Source organism: Rhamphochromis longiceps, linkage group LG7 (genome assembly GCF_057381845.1).
Source record: "Rhamphochromis longiceps isolate RC_006_pf linkage group LG7, R_longiceps_female_GT1.1, whole genome shotgun sequence".
Classification (NCBI taxonomy): Eukaryota; Metazoa; Chordata; class Actinopteri; order Cichliformes; family Cichlidae; genus Rhamphochromis; species Rhamphochromis longiceps.
In genome coordinates, this window is record NC_140563.1 from 17430975 (window position 1) to 17450762 (window position 19788).

Genomic DNA, 19788 nt, shown 5'->3' on the forward strand with positions numbered 1-19788 from the left:
ATATCACATTAGTGAAATGATCAACACTTTTGTTTGATTAGAGGTTAAAGAAAAACTGCTACTGTTTACTTTTGCAATGCTCATTGCTGCTGTTGCCACACATCTTATAGGGCATTCACATTTATCAGTGTGTTTATCATCTGCTCAGGTTTACATAGGTGCCTAGTTAGCTTTGATGATTAATTGCCAGACCAGACCTTTTACAAAGCACCTTTTATGTCCCTAAATAGGCCAGTGTTGTCTATTCATGTACTGCTAGACTACAGAGCTTCAAACATCATATAACAAAACTAAGAAACATGAATGCTAACAAAACACGTATGCACTGTATATCACTGATCTCTCCCAGAGTGACCAGAGTCCATTTCTCTTTAAACCTAGTCAACCAGAATCAATCTGGCCCAAGTAATGTTTGCCTTTCTTGCCTTCACATTCAGCGATCACACTTTGTAATGAGTCCTTAGAGGCTCTCACATCTCACAGTTTGTTTTAACGGGATACAAACCAGCAAATGTTTCATTTTACATAATGAGGTTAGTTCACTTGTGGACATGAGCTAATAATGAAGGTACAACAATGGTAAGTAAAAAATGATTAACCTGATGTCTCTTTCCAGTGCTATCACGTCTGAGTTAAACCATATTAATTTGTTTAACACTATATTTAGTGTAAATGTAGATATTTAGTAGCTTTCAGCGTTATCTTAAAGTGATATTGAAATAAATTTGGCTTGTCAGTAAACAAAAGTGTTGATCAGTACATTTACTCTGCCTTGCATCATATATGTGTTTTGGTATATATGTGTCATTTACTGTGACACGTAGGTCTACACAAGCCTTACAGGTGCCATGTGATGAAGCTGTCACTTGTGTGTTAACATTAAGCAGAGTAAATGTGATATAAACAGGACTTCAGTTTGTTGAGTCATTAATCGGGATTTTATTTCCCTAATTAATTTATTGTTCTTTTTTAACCCAAATCTCAAAATCCAAATGTCATTCTTTTCTGACAGATGATGTCACTCCGATGACAACATGGCTTTTCCCAACACCTATGGGTTAATCTTTGCCTGTACCTGTGGTGTGATCCTGGGCATTGGGCTGTGTGCCAACCTGCTGGTCTTCTCTTTGTTTGCCAAGTACAACACACTGCGTAAGAACCGGCTCGATATCCTTCTGTTCAGCATGACTCTGGCTGACTTCCTAACTCTCCTGCTCATCCCTTTCACACTGCACTCTGCTGTAAGTCACTCCTGGCCTCTTGGTGACATCTCCTGCAAGGTTTACCAGTTCCTGCTAGCCTTCAGTCTGGCAGCTAGCACCTATTCGCTATGCGCTGTGTCCATGACCCGAGCCATGATCATCACCAACCCGTACCAGCCTCCCACCATGGATCTGGTCATTCTTATGTTTGTCTTAGTCTGGGCCCTCAGCTTCTTTATTAGCCTGCCTCTGCGAATGTTTGCTACCAAAAAGAGCATGGGCCCAAACCTGACGAACTTCACCTTCTGCCTTCCAACCATTCATGAGCACCACTACCAAGTGGTCCTAAGCCAGTTTGTACTTTACTACTTTATTCCGATGCTAGTCATTGCATTCAACTATGTCCGTCTGGCTCTGTTTCTCCACAAGAGTCCCGTAATGTCAGTGTCCAGTGCCAAAAACACCCGCAGAGCCTCTGTCATGGTTTTCTTGGCTGCAGCTACCTTCTCAGTGTGCTGGCTGCCTAGTTATGTGCTGGAGCTGTGTGTGTACCTGGGGCTGTATCGCCACAGAGCGGCTTGGGATATATTCCACTTTATCTGTACTGTGCTCCAATACCTGCACCCCTGTGTCAACCCAGTGCTCTATGTGCTGCTGTCTAAGCGCTACCGCCACAGGAGGGCAGCCTGGCTCTTCAGCTGTAACAGGAACAGGGTGCAGCCGCAGGTCACCAGTGTTACCACAGACAGCCTTTAGAGTCAGCTGATTTGTTTGTGAGCTGAAGACACCTTTTTGTTACAGTTACTGTTTGTACAAATCAAAATTTCTGCTGTGTCTGCCATTTTTTTTAGTTGTTGCTGTTGTTGACATTTGTGATTATTTCAGTTTCCCATTCCAAGTGTGCGCTTTAAATATAGAAGTAAGTAGACATCAAAAGTCTATTTTCAGGCGTGACACATCTGCTATGTGCCTTAAAAAGCAGGAGGAATCAGTTTCTGTATCGCTATCTTAATGACGATTTGTCTTTGAAACAATATCCTACTTTATTTTTACAAATGACTGTGATTTCCCATCACCATCGGGGGGTCAATTTTCTTTCCCCATCATGTTGAAATGTGTTTGAGGATTAATACAGATCTGATTACAATTTATCTGTTTTAACAGAAACACATTCAGAAGAATCATGAGATCACAATCACTAGAGAAACCGTCTGTATTTGTGGTGTAAATGTAAAAATATGTAGAGGTTTTTCAGACTTAATACATCATGAAGCTTGAATGTTTTTGTATCCCTGTTTGGATTTTTTCCTTCACTTTTTTTAAGAGAAACTTTGTACACAATCTTTCACTGTTACCTTCACTACTTACACACTAAAATTTCAGAATAAAACTAATATGATGGTCACCTCAATTATTCTGTAGTTTTATGTTTTTAACAGTAAATAAACGGATGGATAAAAGGTCAGGACACTGATTGCACACAGTTTGCTTTTTCTTTTGTTTTGCCGCAGTGTTTCTCTTAAATATTTGCTTCTGTTTCTAGGAATATAATAACAAGCCTCATAAAACACGCTGCAGTGTTCAGGTTGCTGTTGTGACAGTACTCCATATCATTCAGAGAGGATCTCATCCTGTGGTTCAAAGCACTCCAGTCTCATCCATCTGGAAAAAAAGTGGAATTTGTAGTCCTTGTTCGGCTCTGATGACCAGCTTTGAGGTGGAGGGCCACTCTAATCAGAACCTGTAGCAGGTGTAGAACTAGCTCGTGTGTGATTAAGGTTACCACCAGAGGCTGCAGTCAAAGATGGTGGGCACTGAGTTCATTGACAGGGTGGGAGACTCACTAGAAACCAGCTGATATTGATACTCTTTTTTTTTTTTGTCATAAAGTACACAGAAAGTAGAATATTGCTTGGAGAGAAACTTGAAATTTAATTATTTAATGATTTATTTGAGAAAGCTGGTCTGCTTCCTGTTACTCTCTACACATGTGTGCACATACCTCCACCCCCCACCCACCCTGCCACAAATCTGGTTTCCATTCACAGAGCAGCTATTCTTCCAAACAGCCATAAATCATTCAGTAAATTTTGCTACTTTGGCATCTAATAGCTATTAAATATGGACTATATGATCCAGTAGTATTACACTACATTACATGTAATGAAGAACCCAGAGGTCAGCCGCAGCTTTCACCTTCACACAATTCAATTGAGCCATCAAAAGTGACATCTCGAAAGCCTCGGGTCCAAACTCTCACACTGGAGAGTTCACGTAAGCGTGATTTTGTATTTGATATTTCTCTTAATGCTGTTTTGTGATTGTCTGAGGGCAGTGACTGCATGATATAAGGTGATGCGATCAGCTGTTTACTGGGGGTTTAACCACATCCTAAGTGCACAATCAAACCTTACCAATAATGTTCATTTAAAAATGAGCTCAACCTTTCAAGAGCTGCTGATTAACCACATGGCAGCACCGCCAACAGCGGTTGATATTTCTCTTTCACAAAAAGATCACAGGTCCCAGATAAAAGCCCACATCTATGTTCACACTCTTTGATGAGACAGGCCTAAAGTTTGTGGAGGGTGTAAGATGATGACTGTGTATCAGGTGTTGTGGTTAAACAGAAAGCAGAGTGAGAGAAGTTATAATGAGGCTGGCTGAGTTCTGGCAGCAAGTAATAGGAGACAACCAGCCCCTCCCTCTGTCAGCTTGCCCCCTGACTTTTGGCCTTCTCTTTACCGTACAGCTGGCCTGACTTGTACTGACCAGTAAGGCTAGTAGTCAGTCCCTATGCTGTATGTGGTGAGACAATAAAGAATGCACGCAGAGTGTTTCAGTGTAGCAAAAACAAATGTACTGTTTTCAGAGGAAGATTAGTGATAAAGAACTTGTTCTGATGGCATTTGTCAAAATAACTTTATTGTGGCAAAGCTAGAGGATGCTAATACAATTTAGCAGGGAAAAAACTATAGGTAACAATGTCTGGTTATTAAATAGCTTGCCAGGCTATAAGTTGTGCAGTCGTAGCCGATTGGTTGGTCCTTTGTGGAACAATAGCCAATACGATCAGAGCTATTTGTGTGTTTTAAGTATGAGGATAGATCAAAAACTATTAAGAAAACATGGATGTAGCTCAGAGGTATGAAAAACTAAGTAAATACGAGGCAACTTTAAAATTCCTCTCTAATGGCCAGCAGGGGACGACTCCTCCGGTCACAGAGGTCCTGTTGTATGGAAGTTTTATTTTATTTTGAAATCAGTTTAATTCACTGTAGTTGTTGTTATTGCTGCTGTGGTAATTAGGTTTTTACTGTGTTGTTTAGTTTTTGCAGTTTTGATGTGATATCTTCCCGTGTTACCCCTTGTGAAGACTACTAAGAACTTCTACCCTCTCTGTGTGTTTAATGATAATCCTATTTCTAGTGATGTTTTTTGTTTATTTCCCATTTTTCTTTAAAGCTTTCTTTGCATTCTTGTCTTGTTTTACTTCCTGTTTTGTGATTATCTCACCTCTGTGTCACTTTTACCTTCATCTCATTCCTCTCCTGTTTGTCAGTCCCCAGACAGTCGTCAGTTTAAATATAGTCCTGTCTCCTCTCTGGCAGAGGATCTGTGTATGTTCCTGGATGTGTCCCCTTCCTTGTAAGATTTACTCAGTGTGTACTCCTGGTGTCTTTGGCTGCCTGTGTTTTCATACTTCTCTTTTCGTTACCTTTGAACTTTTCATCAGCAGCTAAAGCTTGCTTTCACTTATTTTGCCTCTGTATTTGGGTTGTCAGTGCCATACCCTGATAGGTGGCTGCACCCAGGTCACATGAGCGGTTGTTGTCCTGGGAGTTTGCTCACTTGTGCTGGTGATATCATTTGTTTGCATGTTTTGTTAGTGTGGTGTTTTACTTTGTATTAGCAGTTCAGTTTGCTTACTGACAGAATAAGTGCCCCAGTAGTGTGTAGTTGGCTTCCAGCAAGTGTTGTATGACTTTCCTCTTCATCGTTCTTTCATCCCTTATAATGCAGTTTTACTCATGCTGAGTTGTGGCCTCAGTTGAAGCCCAGACGTTGCATCATACACACACACACACACACACACACACACACACATATATACACACTTACTTATAATATGTATACTGTGAGGGACTGAGATGGTTAGACACGAGGACACGGTGGGTATTTTGAAAAATTGCATTTTATTTACCCCCAAAATGCAAAAATATACTGTCACAGCGAGTGAGATGAGCCGTGTGGAAAATAAAGGAGGATCCAAACGCAGGCACTTGTACAGGTGTGAGGGTGGTTTATTAAACACAAAAATGAAATGGACAAACGGCAAACGGAGCAAAGACTAAACTAAACTGGGAACAAACTGACTACAGAACACGAACCTGGACATGAATGAGAGTGGGCGGAAAAAGATGACGGTTGACAGCAGGGAAACACACAGATGAAGCAGGGTGGATACACAGAAGACGCGACTTAAATACACACAGAGAAACACAGGGCGATTACACACAGGTGGGGAACACAGCTGGGAGTAATCAACAAGACGACACAGAGGTAAAACTGAACACACACACACACTCACATGAGATGCAGACCTTCACAATAAAACAGGAAACAAGAACACTACACAAAGACGCAGACTTGACACTGAGAGACCGACAGAAAAAAACACATGGAACTAAACCCACACAAAGCATGAGAACACAAACAAGAGAACAATTCCTGATGCAAAATTAAACCAAAACATAATAAACTCAAAATACTGGGTAGAAACTGACCCAGAACCGTAACATGTACAAAATGAACTAACACTGAGCAGTTAAAACAGGGCAAATGAACTGAACTCAAGTCAAAATAGCAGCTTTATTAACTGCTCAACAAAATAAAATCATCTAACAGCAAAGAATCAAAACTAACAGTTAGTTTAAGGCTTACCTCAAATTAATACTTCACTTAATGTTGAATAAATGAAAAGTAAAATGCATAACAAGAGTTGTGCGTCATATTTTTGTACAGTGTGCTTGAAACTAAAAATACTCCTATTGAATAAAAATGCTGGTGCACTGGGTTACCAGCTCCAGTGTTTTGTGCTGCATCATACCTACATTAGAACTGGTGACCTATAACACCTGTGGTCGATGAAGGAATCAACAGCAATGTCGAAAATGATGTTAAAATAAGTACTAACAATGCGCTAAAAAAAAGTCTTAAATCCAACACAAATGGCCTCATTCAGAATGGGTAAAGAGTGTTTACCCATTACAGCTGACATGAAAGCTCCATGTTGTTTTCATGCACATGAGAAAGTTGAAAAGAAAGCAGGGACTGGAGCTGGAGCTATTCTACTACAGGCACCTAAAGGTGACCACTGTCTCCGTCACGGTGATGGCAAGGTGTTCAGAGGATAGAGCAGGCAGCTTAGCTGGCCCATCCTTTTTCTTGATCCATGTAAGACTTTCCTTAACACAGGTGAAAAATGCCAAAAGATCCTCTGCCACAGTGTAGAGGTGACAAGATTAGTATTAAGAACATGTCATAGCAAAGTCTTTACAGGACAGCGCAAAAATCAAAGGGATTAAATGCATCTGTTTTATCTATTGCTGCCATCGATGCAGATTTCACTGCACTTTTTAATGATCAAAACAACAATTTATACAGTTATACTGACCAATCTTAATAAGTCCTCTTATAAACATTTCTTGTAACAAATTATCCTGTTAATACAATATCATGTTACACATAATAAGTTAATGTTTGGCCAACACACACAGCAACACAGCTACATTTTATGAATTCCTCAGAGACCCCATTCTTGATGCAATCCACGAGTTAAGCAATGCAAATAGCTGACAGAAAATAGTTGTGGCTACACACTGTAAGATCAGAGGGCTCCAGCCATGAGCTAATCATTCCATATGCCATATAGGCAAGTGTTGAAGGAGAGTTGTCAGTTTATTTATAGGAGTCTCTAAGGTTCACTGCGGAGGGCTGCTCTGTGAGCGGGATTCAATTACAGCACTGCTGAAAGATGAAAATACAGCATCTATACAGACACAAACACGAGTGTAAATTCTTAATATGACAGGGTTTACAGAGGTTATTGTGCTGTGTTTACAATAGCCGAACTATGCAGTGGTGGCTCTTCAAAAGAGAGGCTGTTAAATATACCATGCTGTGCGTTTATTTTCTTAGCATGCTGACTGACTCTTAGTTGGAATACAAAGTGCAACAAACTGCAAAGCACCCCAGGACAGCTCAGCATGTGATGTCATCACAAAACCAGTTCTCCATCGGTTATGTGAGTAACCCAAAGATCCACTGGGCTCAGAAGCTGCTTTGCAGAAATACAATAGGACCATCAAGCACCCTGCATCATCTTAAAACAAATAACAGAAAGCTAAGTGAAAGCAGAGAGGGAGATCAGCCCCTCTGCTTTAAGGTGACCCTGTTTATGAACACATTGAAGTAATGCTTCATTTGTTTTAGAGAAAACACAAGATTTCCATGGTGTGGGCTGGTGGAGACTATCTGCCACATGGCAACAACTTGTATGCAGATGATTCCAGGCTGACCTAATATCAGAGTCCAGCAGCCCTTTGACAGTGCAGCACACACTGTAACACGGCAGGTAATGTGAAGATTGAAAATGTGAAGATTTTGGGGTCAACCCTCAGCAAAACTCTGAGCATGGTCTTGCTTTGGTCTTGACAGGACACCAAAACAACTTGTGACCAGAGCAGCATGACAAAAAGGGGTATTAAAACCTAATGATGCTTATTTTCTTGATTCAGTTACACCCAAAACATTTAAACCACTGACAAGTGATGCAAATAATATTGATCTTTTCATAGCAAGGTGGTGTTCTGTTAAGAGACCTTGGCATGCATATTTCAATTTGACAGATACCATCTATCCAAGCATCTCTGCAAATCAAGCCCTTCTCCTGATGGCTGCGGTGCTCCCTGATAACAAGGACCCAGCAGAACAGCCACATCGAGGAGACAGCTCAAGAATAGCTAGAGTTCACATCCTAATCTGATTGAGCTTCTGCGGGATTCAGAGGCCTGGTGCCCTCAGCCCACAAAATCCAAAGTGTGGTGTATTCGACAGAAGAACGGAGATGGAGCTTGGTTTATAGTGGAACGTGTATTCAGCAGTAGCTAGCCATCCATTACATACCACAATACTCTCTCTCTTCCTCTCATTATTCTATCTCTATCAGTCACAGAACCCCCAACTGGTAACTGTGTATATGTTCATATTCAGTCCCCCTGTTAAGCAACCTTTCACCATCTTAGCAGTGTATGTAAACATAACACAAAGGATCTACTTCCAAGTGCCAGACACCAAAGTACACATCAAAAGGTCCCCTGATGAGTCCGAGCTGTTTTCTAAGCATGAAGGTGACTTAGGCAAAAGTAGGCAGTAGTAGTAAAAGCTGTATATCGTTCTATTAGTTAGTTCACTAAATTATAGTAATTTTGTAAACAGTCTCACAAGAAAGTTCAGTCTCACCTTGTGAAGCCCCTGCAGAATGTGGGTGTCTGTATGACTTAAGCTTCCTGTATAAGAGGTCTTCTCTTTGTCATTAACCATTTGCCTGATGAGGGTTTAGAAGTTAAATGTTACTATATATACACATAGACACTCTGGGGGAGTCTGTTTGCATTGCTGGCAGTCTGTCCATCTTAAGCATATATGAAGTATTATTTTATGTATTTTAAGTCTACAGTAGTGTAGTATAAAATGAAAGCTGTTGCCCAGCCTAGCCCCCAAATTGATTTTAAAGCAGGGAAAACAGCAGATCTTTACAAATGCAAATCAGTTTGCTTCAGATACTGCAGATAAATCAGGTCCTGTGTGATGCATTGAAACACTCTGGCTGTGCTCAACATGATGAGAACGTGCACACAAACATATACAAACAGCAGCTAACAGGAGCTCCCAGTGCCAAGAAAGAGGAGTCTGAGGGGAGGATGATATAAACATAAAGTTACCAATAAAGAAAATTGTAATTTGAGACCTTTGAAGTCACCTTTGATTAATACCCCACGTGTGGTTCTCCTGTGAACTGATCCGCCTGGAGTTGCCTACCCCACCCCACCCACCCCCCATCTCAGCCTGGATTTTGGACGACACTGCCTGCTAAAAAAGGGAAAGGCTTGATCAAGAAGTGAAATGATAATCCGAGGTAGGTGTGGGATGGGACATGCAGAGGTAATTCCAAAGAACCCTGCCCTCTGGATTTGAGGCATCCAGTTTCAAGTCTTGCTGCATGCTTCATTACCTATCAGCAAAAACAGGAACATCAACTTCAGATGACTGCAGTCTAAAAGTGGTGGCTATCAAAATGCAGGAACTGGCAAACAGCTTGAGTGGGGTATCCTCTTTCTAAAGTGGAAGCCCTGGGTACAGACACCTCGGAGTGAGGGGACTACGTACTTTCCTCACTTGCAGAGTGGGTAATGGGAATGGTATAAACACAGCTTAGGTGCTATTAGGCAAAAACTTTCACACTATTAATTAGATGCAGCTGCGCATGGTCCTCACATCTTTGCCATATACATTGGCTGATGAGTGAAGACCAAAATGTATGCTGTAAGCTGCACGTAGTTTACCCTACTGTATCAGTTTTTGACTAAGAATAGCCATTATCACTTGATCAGAATTCCAGTAGGAGTCTTGGGCAAAATTCAAGACGACTTTGCCTTGTAGGCGACATCGAGAAGGCCTCTTGCGTATTTTAAGTAGTATAAACCCTAAATAGGGGTTGCATCTGAGTTGTTCTTTCAAGTATGCACTGATACTAATATGCAAGTTGTGATATGTGCAAATTAAAACAGAGTTAAACTTGTTTAAAACAGAATGTTTTCAGTGCACAATGATACTTGATTAAAATGTAGGCAGTCCTATTATTAAAATGTGTAATAAAAACGGTTATATAGGATTAAACCCACACATATATAAAACACACACATGCTGTTGTACACATGTTAGTGATGTCAAACTCATTTTACATTGTGGGTCACTTTGATTTTAAGTGGGCCAGTCCAGGGAAAATCCCCTGTCTTCAGTGCAAAGATGTTTAACTCCCTCAGATATCTTCGTATAAGGCAAAGAAGTGCAATTTCAATGATACGTCTCTGCCACTGCAAATGAAAGAAATCGTTCAGCATGACTCTTTAGACTTAAATTGTAAGAAATAAATGTCTAAAATTAGAGAGGAAGTTCTGGCAGCGCGTTGGCAAGACTGTCGTGTATAAAACACAAACTTCAACTGTTTATCTCTTAGTTAATTACTTTGGTGTATGAAAGACCACGGTGGGAGGCTTTTAATCGTTCGGAAAAGCCATACAATTTATTATAGAATGTGAATATAGTTCACATTTTATTAATTCAGTGGGCCAGGTTGGTGCCTTTGCCGGGCTGATTCTGAGCCCCAAGCCTTATGTTTGACCCCCCTGCTATAAGTTCAAACTGCAATATAGGAGGATGTGTAAGACTTTTTAAAATTTTGAATAATTTAAAATGTTTAGTTGAACTAAAATTAGTTGATTTAAACAACATTTTGATCAACAAAGTCATAAACCTTTTTGTGTTTTTGTAAATGGTAAATGGTAAATGACCTGTATTTGTATAGCGCTTTACTTAGTCCCTATGGACCCCAAAGCGCTCTACACTACATTCAGTCATCCACCCATTCACACACACACAACCTAAAAGGGCTCTTGACAGCCCCCTCATTCTCTATCTGTACTTGGGATTGTTGTATAAGTCTTCAGAGTTACCATAAAGCTTCCCAGATATAACATTCATACACTGTGTGAATGTACCCGTTGTTTATATACAAGAAATAACTGTAATTCACAATGAACCAGAGCCTTACTATCTATTTAATAAACATCACTGACCTGCTGCTGTAGCAGTTGTTATACAGCGCATTTATATTACTTTTGTAATTTTCTTACTTTCGTAATCTTAAAATCGCACCTACTCCTCCCTCCCCGCTGAAGATGAATATGTCCCCATATATCCACAACACGCCTGTGCCAGTCACCCACTGTCACTGGTACATGTGATGTCATAAATCCAGCTCTCACTGACATGCCTTAAAGTTGCATATCTCACAGAAACTTTCCACTTTGCATGGAGGAAAAAGAAAGCCACCTTCTACTGTCACACTAATAACTCACACATTTCTATGTGGTGAAGGTCAAACACCTAGGATGGATGACTAAAGAAGTTTGAGTAAAGATGGATTGTGCTGTCAAAAATTCATCTGATGTTCATCAGACCTGTAAAAATGATTGACTTTATGTAAATTTGGCTCAAATTGAACCTAAATGGGCTCTTGACAGCCCCCTCATTCTCTATCTGTACTTGGGATTGTTGTATAAGTCTTCAGAGTTACCATAAAGCTTCCCAGATATAACTCCACCGCTATAGACTCATTCCAGCCTGAGAAGCTGTCATCACCAGCGTTAAAGGGCATACGTCAGACTGGCTCAAATGCCACCTATTTCATTTTGAGCAGAGTCACTGGCACCGCAACGATACGATCCGAAGGACCTGCTGACTCGCGTTGCTGACCTTAGAAAAACTCCTCTTTCAACTTATTTATTAACACACCCTCACACACGCAAACATGATACACACATGCGTTCATTCACCAGCCGCACCAGCGCCAGATGCACGCTTACAGAAATACACACGTACACTTGGCAAATTCTTGGCCTGGGCTTGGGGAGGAGCTGAAAGCCAAGGGGGGTCACTCACGCAAGTTGCTACTGTGATTACCTCACGTCTGTAATGGGTTAGCCGGGAAACTCAACCTGTGTATATTTAGACAAAGGCAAGCTTCAACGGATCAGGTGCAATTAATCACGAGGCTAATATATATATCGACGCCTTTTCAAGAAATATAGTTAGTGCTCATCTTAATATGTGAGCAGTGCTGAAATGTTATAGTAATATATGATTATTAGAAGGTGTTCATTTTAAGACGTGGCTATCTGTTATTCGCTCAGCTTCTACATGATTTGCATCGTGCTATTTTGAAAATCAATATAGTTCATATTTGCTCTCAGAGTTATTAAAATATGATGATAAAAAATGCTCTCAACAAAACCAGAAAGAAAGTTTTTAATGTATGAGGTGCTCGGTGAACTCACCTGGTCTTGTTGCCAAGGGATTCTCTGACAATCATAGGTCAGGCCATTAATAATGATGGGAGGTTCCTTACTGTCAGCGTTCATGCACCCTGCTGGCTGAATGGCATGTGTCTCATTGCATGCACATGCATATCCATCCACAGGTTTAAATGGATACTTTGTGTGTGTGCGTACAATTTCACACGCACAGTACAATTTCATACTCTTAGCAACTAATCAAATGGGATCAGATGAATACCCCGAAGGACGTTGCTGCCCATCCTCGCTGAACTATCAACTGTGGATTCTTTGAGCCTTTTCTTTTTGCTCTGACAGATACGCGAGCGCCATGTGTCACTTCCTTAACTTGTTTGTTATTGTTTGTTTCCCTGGATACAGCCAAGGCCTGACACCTTGGCTTGACCCAGACAGTCATTTGGAGAATGCTATATGCTAACACATTAGCAGGTGGAACAATGTCCTAAAACTGACATGCGAGTCTGAGATCCAACCTTTTGTTCAGCAGGTGAACAATTGAGCTCTATTGACAACTTTGGTTTGTTAACATTGCAGTAAAAAAAAGAAGCACGCCCTTTGGTGTGAAATATACTTATAATGGAATATAATTATCTGTAAAATACTGTCTGTGTATGCATAATAAGGCAAAGCATCCCGTTTGAATTTAATAACCCTGATTAGCACCCCGGTGCTATTGTTGTGCTTGTGTGTCTGCAGTATATGACATAACTGACACAGCTTTATGAAAGTGGAAAAATCGAGCTATAATTAGATCACTCTGCTGCTGCAGTGCACATATAAGTTCACCGTGTAGGCCGCACATTGTCTGTATGTTTCATTATTATCTAATCTTCACTAGTTGTAGCGGCAGATTCAAACTGTTAGAAAGAGAAAAATAATACATTTTATCCTGTTTGATTGGATTTGCAGTCTGACAAGGGCCTAACGAGGTCTGAAGAATTGCAACTGAGTTGCTCGACACCTCTGAATATCAGTAACCATGAGGCTATAGGTCAGTTGTCTTCTGGGGCTCCACTTGCTCCAACTTATATAATTGAGCCCTTTAAATAAAAGAAGCCATGAATGTTATTTTGGCTGCAGCTTCCAGAAGGCTCCATCTTTTCTGGCTGCTCAAGTATCAGTCAAGCCAGCAGTTTCCACTGGCCCCTGGTTAAACGAGGCCCAGAACGTCAAAGCATTCAGGTTATTTCATCTAATTCATTTCAAGACACTTCTAATGAGTAGCTGCAGAAGAAAACCCCTCATGGCGCTCAACTAAGCTATATCTGTTTGTTACATTCATCTGTACATCTGGTATCTAAAATACCAGGCTGTGGCCCAAAGTAGAAACAGCCTGGGTTGTGGAGGTTCCCCTTGGAACAAGAATAACCCAATGATTTCATGAATGAAGGACCTGCAGAGTGAGAGACTGCGTTTCTGAATAGACTCTGAATGTGAAAACAAAAAGAAAAGGTATCAGCCCCCACTCTGAACAAAACAAGACAGGGCACTATAAAGTGTGGAATATCACGCAAAACATAAAATTCAAATTGAAAGTATGTGTTCTAAGGCTACATGTTTACTTGGAAAATCACTGCACTGCCACAGTGCAGTGACTGGTATGAGAGGGACAGCAGCAGCAAGTGTCATCTGGTGTTCCAACTTGGGGAGGGCTTTGGAGATTTAAATGGTGTGAATATGATAGCCTTCTCTTGGTATAGCATATGCAAGTGGAGATCTGTGTGCACCACTGAAAGTTGACAGTTCAGAGGCACTAACCTGACAAAAGGGCAGCGTAAATCAACAACAACCAAATCATTTTGCATATCACCAAGTAAAAATAGTTTTAGATTAAAAAAAAAAAAAAAGAAAGAAAGAAAAGGAGGGACTTGGCCTGAATCTCGGGCGGCTGCATGAGAAAGAGAGACAGGAGGGAGTGCAAGCAAAAGGGCAAGAGGAAGCCTCCAAGGAGGTGAGTGACGGGTTTACCCTCGGCGGGGTGAAAAAGATGACTGTGGTGGAGAACCACGAAGAGACTGTAGCCGTTACTCCTTTGTTACAAGATGCTGCAGACGTGGAATCAGCAGACCAGGAGTGCAGCGAGAGGGTGGTCATAAACATCTCAGGTCTGCGTTTTGAGACGCAATTAAAAACACTCTCTCGCTTTCCGACCACGGTTTTGGGAGATCCGCGTAAAAGGATGCGCTTTTTTGATCCGCTGAGAAATGAATACTTCTTTGACAGGAACAGACCGAGCTTCGATGCTATCCTCTATTATTACCAGTCCGGAGGAAGGCTTCGGAGGCCCGTCAGTGTACCTGTGGATATTTTCCTGGAAGAAATAAAGTTTTATGAACTCGAGGAAGAGACCATAGAGCTTTTCAAAGAGGACGAGGGCTTGGCTCGGGAGGAGGACCGACCGATGCCTTCCAACGAGTTTCAGCACCAGTTGTGGCTTCTGTTTGAGTATCCAGAGAGTTCCGGACCCGCACGGATGATTGCCATCGTGTCTGTTATGGTTATTTTAATATCCATTGTTATATTCTGCTTAGAGACTTTGCCCGAGTTCAGAGAGGTCCCCGCAGTGCATGACAACCAGGTCAATGCAAGTGCGCAAGGAAAAGCGCCTAGTCCGTTCACAGATCCATTTTTCATGGTGGAGACACTTTGCATTGTGTGGTTCTCTTTTGAATTCACCATGAGGTTTCTGTCGTGTCCCAGTAAAGCGGCTTTCTTCAAAAACATGATGAACCTAATCGATGTTATAGCCATTGCTCCGTATTTCATCACCCTGGGCCTTGATCTCGCAGAGCATCAGGGCAGCAGTCAGCAGGCGGCCTCGCTAGCCATACTGAGGGTCATCCGTCTGGTCCGTGTTTTCAGGATTTTTAAACTCTCCAGACACTCAAAGGGCCTGCAGATTCTCGGGCAAACGCTTCATGCGAGCCTCAGGGAGCTGGGGCTGCTTATATTTTTCCTCCTAATTGGAGTTATTTTATTCTCAAGTTCGGTTTATTTTGCTGAAGTAGATGACCCCGAGTCTGGATTTACAAGTATACCTGATGCGTTTTGGTGGGCCGTGGTGACAATGACCACAGTCGGTTATGGAGATATGTATCCCTCCACTATCGGAGGTAAATTCGTCGGATCCTTGTGCGCCATCGCCGGAGTGCTGACTATAGCGCTACCTGTTCCTGTGATCGTGTCCAATTTCAATTATTTTTACCACAGAGAGAACGAACAGGAAGAAAACCTCCAATACGTACACGTGACCTGTGGACATCAGCCGCAGCCCTCGTTCGGTGAAAGTGATTCGATCAAAAGTAACCAGTCGTTCTCCAAAACCGAGTCCTACCAAGAAAGCGACGACTTAGAAGCTCTGACACATCTACACGTGACTCCAGTGGAGACATACACAGTGAAACTGACAGATGTATAAAGAAGACCTCAAAAAATCTGGTGAGTTTTGTTTCAGTGGACACAGGTTTCTGTGGGCGTTTTGAGCCTTTTGTCTGTAACTCACCAGAATAAAGCTTGATTTGATTTCACTAAAACGAATGAAGAAAACAGTAATTCCTCCCGCTTATGTAACACACAGGTATTTAAAAAAAAAAAATCAAAAACATTACGCTCATTGTTGTGGCTTTCACACCATCAGTGAACAGTTTATGATAACAGACTCGAAGAGGAAATTCCAGTAAACAAGCAAAAATAAAACTGGGGAGATTTTCCTGACTTTGGTTTGACTGCAGATTTTTTTAAACCCTCTGTAGATGACAATAGTGATGTGGCCTTACTTTGTTTACGCACAAAGGCATTGGAAAACAAAGCGCACATTATCCTTTTTTGTTAATGAAAACTATTGTTTTTTAAATAAAACCAGAGAAAATAATTCAGTAATAAACAGAACCACTAAAAAAACAATCGTCGTGTAAACCAGAGCGGGGATTTATGCTGGCCATGTGCGTGTCTGTATTTGGCTGCTCTGTGGCGAGATGGCTGCAGTCACGAGAGCACTTGGCGCTCAGATGTTGATTTGTGGTGAACAGTTTTTCGTGCCCAGTCTTAATCACTTTTATCCTGCTTTTTGTAAACCTTGCTGCTTCACCTTAGCCCCCATGTCAAGATCTAATGACCTCTTGGATGGTACATTTGTGTGTTAACAGGGACTCCAGCCCTGTGTGTGTCACGTTTTAATTTGATGAAATTTTCTTCTTGCATTATAAAATCTCAAAAAAATGTGAAATTCAAAGTTAACAATATGAAAGACGAGAGAAATCGTCATTGTCTTTATTTTTCTTTGGGACATGTGCTTCTGTGGAACTCTGGTCTGTAAGAACAAGTGAGCTCTGTGCGCCGCTGTGTGGATGATAAAAATCCATGCAGTCAGCACTCCTGCTCAGGCTCCTCAGTGCGCAAAATTAACGCTTTAGCTTAAGTGTCTTTGCACTGTTGCAGTTGGCCTTTACTGATTTAGCCATAAGCCCCCGAGATCCTGCTATTTGACTCTGTATGTATCCGGATACTTGTGGCGGTTAAGTAAGGTCAGCACATGCTCGACTGCTTTCCCTCACCTCCTAAATGTTAACGGGGTGGGTTTTGTTTTGTGCTTACTTGCAGGAGGCAGAAGATTAAGTGGAGCTTGTTGTTCCCACAGAGTCACAACAAGACACACGCGTGGCGCTCTCTTCTCCTCCAAAACACTGGATCGGTTTCTCACGGACTATTCTCGCACAGCCAGTATTATAACCTACAGAGACATTACAGTGGAAACGCATGGAAAAGGTTCAGTCTTGTGTAATGGACATACGTTTTTGTGTTAGAAAAAAACATTCTTTTGTGTACGCTTTAAAAATGACCATGCATTCTTTGTATAGAAGAACTGTGTATATATTGCTCTCTTGCCGCTTATAATGCAACGTTGTAAAAAAAAGTACCTTTATTTTATCTTAGGCCAGAGCATTACAATGCAACGTCTGCATGACCTGAATTCATTGTGGATTAAAAATGTAATAAAATATTTATTTTTCTAATGTAAACACGAACGTGAACTTAACTTAATCCTTTTGATAAATGATTCATGAAGAAGAAAATACCACTTGTCATTTTTCATTGTTTCACCGAGGAGAGCAGAAAAGAAAAACACCAAACCCTTTGTTAAAAAAAAGAAAATTAAATAATAAAATCTATGCTCACTAATTAGTTTAATACGTTTTTATCACTTTTGGTGCTGAATCGTGGAAAATGGGCGCAGAAGCAGACATCGGATTGTCTTGCCACGAAACCAATTAACCTAATAAAATGTCATAGTGATAAATGAAGGGGTTTGTCTTTAAGCACATTTTAAGAAATTAGACAGAAATCCGATCACCCGACTTTTGTGTTTATTCTGTGTTTTTGAAAGTTAGAAGATGCTTGCTTTAAGTAAGAGGAGCCCATCTGCTCACACCGTCAGGTATCTGCATACAGCTCAGCAATTAACTAATGGAGCAGATTATTTACTTGCTTCGTTGTCAGTGCGTCTATTTTATTTTTATTCATTTTTGTTTCGAAGGAAGTTTTCAGACGTCGATCAATCATCTGCGCTGTCCGCGGTGCTGAAAGTCATCAGCGGAGCATTATGGAAAATTCCCCACCTTTTTTGGTACACCTGCATGCCTTCAGGGGCCAAAATCTAACAGCGACTTCACCACTGAGGAACCTTTTAAACTCCGTATGATAAAGAATCGGATGTGAGAGCTGCACAGCCTGGAGAGGAAGCAGTACTTTGTAGCTTTAAGGGCTTCAAACCGATTGCTGATGAGTAAAATGTAGCACGCTCTTCATTAGTGCAATGTTCAAACTTACTACACCGAATCTGGTATGCACTGGCTCAGATACAGACTTGCGCATCGAAGTCCTTGACGCGACCAACTAACGATTTAATCCTTAAATCATTAAGAGACGGAAAGGAAAGCGGATGCTTTAATCGCCAAACAACTGATTAGATTCTCATTTTCTAAGATATAGATGATCTCAGATGTGACGTGGAGTGGGTTCCGGGGATCTCTGTATTTTCTTTGCGGTGTGATTGCACCAGCGCTGGCACACGAGCGTTCTTGTTTTTGTGGTGTATGGAGAACTTCTGGCGGCGTGCTTTGGTAGAGCCGGTCTGCATTGCGTCGAAACCTTCCAACTCCTCCTCCTCCTTCTGCTGCCCTCCCTCTCCCCTCCCCTCCCCATCCTCTTTTCTCCCTCGCCTCCCCTGCACTTGCATGTAAAACGCACAGCAAAACATGCTTGACACTGTTGAGCAAACATTTGGACATCGCTGCCACACTTGACTCTCTCTCAGCTCACCAATGTTATTTATTTATTCATAAAAAAAACAGAAACATTTCGCTCTCGATGCCGCCTTGAAGCCCACTCTACCCGTCATCTTGTCTAGTGGCAAAAAAAAAAAAAAAAACCAAAACAGATTTCTGCTGATGCAGTGATGTCTGGAAATGTCAAGGGCTCGCTTATTGCCCCTTAATGTATCTCCCCCCCGAACTGCAGTGCAAGATTTTCTCCTGCGGTATACAGCGAGCTGCTCACAGCACCGTGCCGCCAACGCCGCAGCTTTGCGATCCTCTCTCCCTTTTTTTTTATTTCGCTCATTTTCCATCTCAGGCTCCCCTCACTACCCCATTTCAAGAATTCTTTTCTTTAAAAACCTGATTTTGTATCGTGCTTTACTGACACAGTTTGGATGGAGATGGGCACAGTGAGGTTCTAGGATTTTTCTTCTTCTTCCTCTCCTTCTTCTTCTTCTTCTTCTTCTTTTTGCTGGTACAATGTGAAGTTGCCACATGACACCCACTGGCGCGCTGCTGTTGGGTGATTTTACTCGAGGATAAGACGCATTCAAGACGTTTTCAAGATCAAACCACGGTAAGCCTCGAAACTTATGTAACACTTTCTGGTTAGATTATTTTTATTCATAGGTAGATTTTTTGGTGGTGGTGGTGGTGGGGGTGCTGGAGTGTTTTCACTCTACTGCTTTTGCACATTTCCCCCGCACTTGGGCTGCAGGGTGCTTACATGTACAAATAGTAATAACAGCTAATGTTATGCGTCATAATTCAGGCTGTTGTGAGTGGCGTAGGACAAATCACTGTTGTTCTTCTGTAAGAAAGAGATCCTGCGTTTCTTTGTCAGCGTTTTACAGAAATATTTTGCAACTACATGAAAATGCCAGTGGATTTTGTTTTTAATAGGAATTTTAAGCCAGGGTAGAAAATAACTGCCGCATCATATCACCACTAGAAAGTCACTATTAAGTTGTAGAGGGAGCTTTAAAGTGGTCATATTTGACACATTTTACAGAAATTCTCCACCACATGTGTTTCCTTACACGTTAAATGTTGGATAACTGCACTCAATGCACA

The 19788-nt window shown here is 41.4% G+C and overlaps 2 protein-coding genes across 2 annotated transcripts; both read left to right on the plus strand.

Annotated features, from left to right (window-relative positions):
* The first annotated feature begins 1034 nt into the window (after positions 1-1034).
* On the plus strand, positions 1035-1958 carry LOC146665130 (galanin receptor 2a). The gene has a single exon (XM_085411097.1). It carries the CDS (start codon positions 1035-1037, stop codon positions 1956-1958), a length of 924 nt encoding a protein of 307 aa, XP_085267223.1.
* Positions 1959-13816: 11858 nt separating this feature from the next.
* LOC146665131 (shaker-related potassium channel tsha2-like) lies at positions 13817-18087 on the plus strand. Its single transcript, XM_085412612.1, has 2 exons — positions 13817-15838; positions 17000-18087. Exon 1 carries the CDS (start codon positions 14388-14390, stop codon positions 15816-15818), a length of 1431 nt encoding a protein of 476 aa, XP_085268738.1. The 5' UTR covers positions 13817-14387; the 3' UTR covers positions 15819-15838; positions 17000-18087.
* Positions 18088-19788: the final 1701 nt, after the last annotated feature.

Bases quoted from the DNA above. Each gene is read 5' to 3' on its own strand.
- LOC146665130 (XM_085411097.1), top strand. From the start codon at position 1,035: ATGGCTTTTCCCAACACCTATGGGTTAATCTTTGCCTGTACCTGTGGT.
- LOC146665131 (XM_085412612.1), top strand. From the start codon at position 14,388: ATGACTGTGGTGGAGAACCACGAAGAGACTGTAGCCGTTACTCCTTTG.